Source organism: Nicotiana attenuata, unplaced genomic scaffold (genome assembly GCF_001879085.1).
Source record: "Nicotiana attenuata strain UT unplaced genomic scaffold, NIATTr2, whole genome shotgun sequence".
NCBI lineage: Eukaryota > Viridiplantae > Streptophyta > Magnoliopsida > Solanales > Solanaceae > Nicotiana > Nicotiana attenuata.
In genome coordinates, this window is record NW_017675015.1 from 1 (window position 1) to 4,305 (window position 4,305).

The 4,305-nt window shown below is 33.6% G+C and overlaps 1 protein-coding gene across 2 annotated transcripts; it reads left to right on the top strand.

Moving 5' to 3' along the window:
- The first annotated feature begins 999 nt into the window (after positions 1-999).
- On the top strand, positions 1,000-3,995 carry LOC109219563 (putative germin-like protein 2-2). 2 transcript variants are annotated; one of them, XM_019384025.1, is made up of 3 exons: positions 1,000-1,141; positions 2,047-2,598; positions 3,644-3,995. In XM_019384025.1, the coding sequence occupies exons 1-2, from the start codon at positions 1,036-1,038 to the stop codon at positions 2,574-2,576; spliced, it is 636 nt and encodes a 211-aa protein (XP_019239570.1). In that variant the 5' UTR covers positions 1,000-1,035; the 3' UTR covers positions 2,577-2,598; positions 3,644-3,995. The 2 variants fall into 2 exon arrangements, with proteins under 2 accessions (XP_019239570.1, XP_019239569.1); XM_019384024.1 differs by lacking the exon at positions 3,644-3,995 and having other exon boundaries at positions 1,001-1,141; positions 2,047-2,865.
- Positions 3,996-4,305: the final 310 nt, after the last annotated feature.

Sequence of the window (4,305 nt, forward strand, 5' to 3'; positions counted from 1 at the left end):
ACGGACGTAGTCCTCGGGTAGGAGTCCTCATTGTTTACCATTTGGTGTTTGAGCTGTACTTATTCTGTGGTCGATTCCGTTCTTGTGTATTTGCTATTGTCTTGCTTAATCTGTCTTATTTTCTACTGTTTGTATTTATTATTTCTGTCCGATTATCATACTGTTAATACTGTTATTACTATATTTTGTCTCGGTATGACCCTGACCTTCCTCGTCACTACCCAACCGAGGTTAGGCTTGGCACTTACTGAGTACCGCTGTGGTGTACTCATGCCCTTCCTGCGCATGTTTTTCATGTGCAGATCCTCCAGGTACCTCTACTCAGGCGCACTATCAGTGAGGCAGGAGGACTACGGAGACTTCGAGGTAGATCTGCTACGTCCGCAGACCCACGAGTCTCCCTCTCACTCTATCTTTAGTACTTAGTTTTCCTTCTTTCAGTTGTTAGAAATTCTGGAGTTTGGAACCTTTACTATACACTTTTGTAGCTTGTGTTGCCCGTGAGTTTCCGGGTTTTGGGAATTGTTTAGACTTGTGATATTGAGTTGTGCTTGCCAAGCGGCATTCAGTACAGTTTCTTTAGATATTTGATTTGATTCTCTCTATTTTTCCGCAATTATTATATTTTCCGCAAATGTTAGGCTTACCTGGTCATGGGGACCAGGTGCCGTCATGACATGTTCACGGTTGGTGAACTAGGGTCGTGACACACACCAAATCGGGCGTTGAATAAATTAAAGTGACACTTATCGTCACTTCGTAACGACGGATTTAACGCTAAGAATTTAAATAACAATCAAAATAAATATTGTACTTAAACTAACAATACAATACAGTACAATAAGTAACAACAATCCAAACCAGCAGTAAGTTAAATATTTTGACCGGATACTATGAGTTACCAATACCATAATTTGACCTATTACAAAATGACTAGATCGAAACTATAAATAGTCACACATCTCTAGTTGTTTGAAAGAAATACAAACAGCAAATTCAAAGCAAAACAACATTGTAAGAGCTAGAGTTTTTGCTATGGAAACAACTAGTGCAATATCAATGACCCTATGCTTGTTAATCAACACTATCTTCCTTTCTTCATTTGCTTGTGCATATCATCTTAAAGTCCCTGAAGCTGCTGGTAATTCAACCCTTTTCCAACAATATTAGTTCTCACTTTCTGGATTTATTTTGTTTTCATGACACTATTTCAGTCGTCATATTTCTTTATTAGTCTGCTCCAAAAATTATACGTAATACTTTTTTTAATTTAAAAATAGTGTAACTTGAACTTCCTATTTTACACTTAACTACAAGTTTCTATAGATATACAAATTTTATAATTTATTTAAAATTGCAAGCAGGGCCGGATGCACCAAAAATTATACGTAATACTTTTTTTAATTTAAAAATAGTGTAACTTGAACTTCCTATTTTACACTTAACTACAAGTTTCTATAGATATACAAATTTTATAATTTATTTAAAATTGCAAGCAGGGCCGGATGCACATTTATCGAAGCGATATCACACAACACTGCTTGTTCGATTTTGTTTACTAAATATATGTATTAATACTCTGATGAAGAGGATAAGTAGGAAAAAATGACACCACTTTACATAAATTTTCTCTTGGCACATTGTTTATGTGCTTTATTTTACTGTAAGAGGTTAGAGGTTCGAACTTCATCTAGCACATAGTTTTTGCAAATATTTGAGAGACTCTATGTGATTAAAAATTGTGATGAAGTAGAATTTAATTCAAGACATTTTCTAACTTAAGACTCAACAAAATCAATATACTAAAGCTATTTCTTGTCTAAAAGTATGATAATTAAAGTTATTATGCTCGTTCTTCTATAAATTTCGACATCGCTTACAAAAATTCCTGCGTACGCCCCTAACTACAAGTATAAAAAGATTTAGAGTCACACAAATATTATAAAATCATAAGTTTCAAATGTCTTTCTTTCTTTATTCCTTAAATTTCGTATCTAGTCAAACTACGTCATATATATAAAGATGTTATTTAACCTATGCGTGCAGTTTTCGAGAAGGAAAAGATATACGAAGACTCAAAGCTTGTAAATGCAAATGATTACTTTGCTTCATCAGCGCTTAATCCTAATCAGTTCAAACCATTGGCTAACAATGATGGTATCTATGCATCTGTGGTAGATGCAAGAACAATTCCAGCAATCAATACTATTGGTATTACTATAATTCGTTCAATATACGAGCCATTAGCTCTCGTACCACTTCATTCACATCCTCAATTTTCTGAGCTCATGACTGTCTTAGAGGGTAGTTTATATGTTGGCTTTCTTGTTCCTAATTCAAGTAACTTGAATGCTGGTGATGTGTTTGTTTTTCCACAAGGTCATATTCACTTTCAATATAATGTGGGAAACACTAGTGCAACACTAATCCAGGCTTTCAACGGCGCAAATTATATATCTGCCATAGTTCCTAGTTCAATCTTTGCTTCTGATCCTCCTATTAGCGATGATTATCTTGCCAAAGATTTTAAATTGGATAAGATGGTGATTGAAGATCTTCGGAAGAAATTCTCCTAAATAAGACATGTCACAAACGCTGGTCATCAAAGGACATGACACCTATATATCCTTTCTGATAATACCGGGCTTTATATAATCTTTGATCAGTGATAAGTTAGTATATTAGTAAACATGAGCCGCTATCGCTCACTAGCATGATGTCAATCATGTAGTGAAGGTTGCGGTTTGCAAATAGTTAATAGTTCTGTTGAACTATTGAAATAAAGATGCAGGGATGCTGGTAAGTTTTAATAAATCTTCTCTTCTTACTTGTAAGGTCGTTCACTACAGAATAAAATTTGAGAAAGATCTATGTCTCTGTAACTCTTAGATTCTCTCTAGTGTACCACAATTCCACAAATAATAAAAGTTCAAAGATATTTAGTGTTGAATTTATGACCATTTTTGCAGCCAATGTACTCGCAAGTATGCACGATCGACAAGTAATAAAGTGATAAGTACGTAGAGTATCGTTCTCACGAGGACTTGTTATTAGCTATCAACTAAATTAAACTAAAACGAATTATTTATACAAACGGTTTCTCAAGTTGATGATTTTAAATAACTACATAATATAAAATACTAAAATAAAGCAATTAACGAAGACAAGTAGGCAAACTTAGAGACTAAATTCAGTAAGAAATAATATTTCAGTGCTATGAGTCAGTTAACAATCCTGTTGAGTTTTTTATATAAATTGACTAATTAATTTATCTGGTTTATTGGTTAATAGGGTTAATATTTCTCATAAGAATATTTTTGAGTCCTTATTCAAGCTAACCTAATACATATGTGTCGATGGAATTAGAATTACCATATATGAGTCAGCTAACAATCCTGTTGAGTTTTTCACATAAATTGACTAATTAATTTATCTGATTTATTGGTTAATAGGGTTAATATTTCTCATAAGAATATTTTGGGTCCTTATTCAAGATATCCTAACACATATGTGTCTATGGAATTAGAATTAATATATATCATTAACTGCTACTACTTGATCAGTTGAACGTGTTCCCTTGCATAGGTGGAAACGAAGGATATCATATTCCTTACTTCAAGTTCTATAGCACAAGGNAACGCTGGTCATCAAAGGACATGACACCTATATATCCTTTCTGATAATACCGGGCTTTATATAATCTTTGATCAGTGATAAGTTAGTATATTAGTAAACATGAGCCGCTATCGCTCACTAGCATGATGTCAATCATTTAGTGAAGGTTGCGGTTTGCAAATAGTTAATAGTTCTGTTGAACTATTGAAATAAAGATGCAGGGATGCCAGTAAATTTTAATAAATCTTCTCTTCTTACTTGTAAGGCCGTTCACTACAGAATAAAATTTGAGAAAGATCTATGTCTCTGTAACTCTTAGATTCTCTCAAGTGTACCACAATTTCACAAATAATAAAATTTCAATGATATTTAGTGTTGAATTGTATGACCATTTTTGCAGCCAATGTACTCGCAAGTATGCACGATCGACAAGTAATAAAGTGATAAGTACGTAGAGTATCGTTCTCACGAGGACTTGTTATTAGATATCAACTAAATTAAACTAAAATGAATTATTTATTCAAACGGTTCTCAAGTTGATGATTTTAAATAACTACAAATAATATAAAATACAAAAATAAAGCAATTAACGAAGACAAGTAGGCAAACTTAGTGTCACAACCCGGATTTCCCACCATCGGGAGTCGTGATGGCGCCTACTGTTGGAGCTAGGCTAGCCAAACATTTAAA

Coding starts and splice junctions, on each gene's coding strand:
- LOC109219563 (XM_019384025.1), top strand. CDS start 1,036: ATGGAAACAACTAGTGCAATATCAATGACCCTATGCTTGTTAATCAAC. Junction 1,142..2,046: donor TAAAGTCCCTGAAGCTGCTG/GTAATTCAACCC, acceptor CTATGCGTGCAG/TTTTCGAGAAGGAAAAGATA.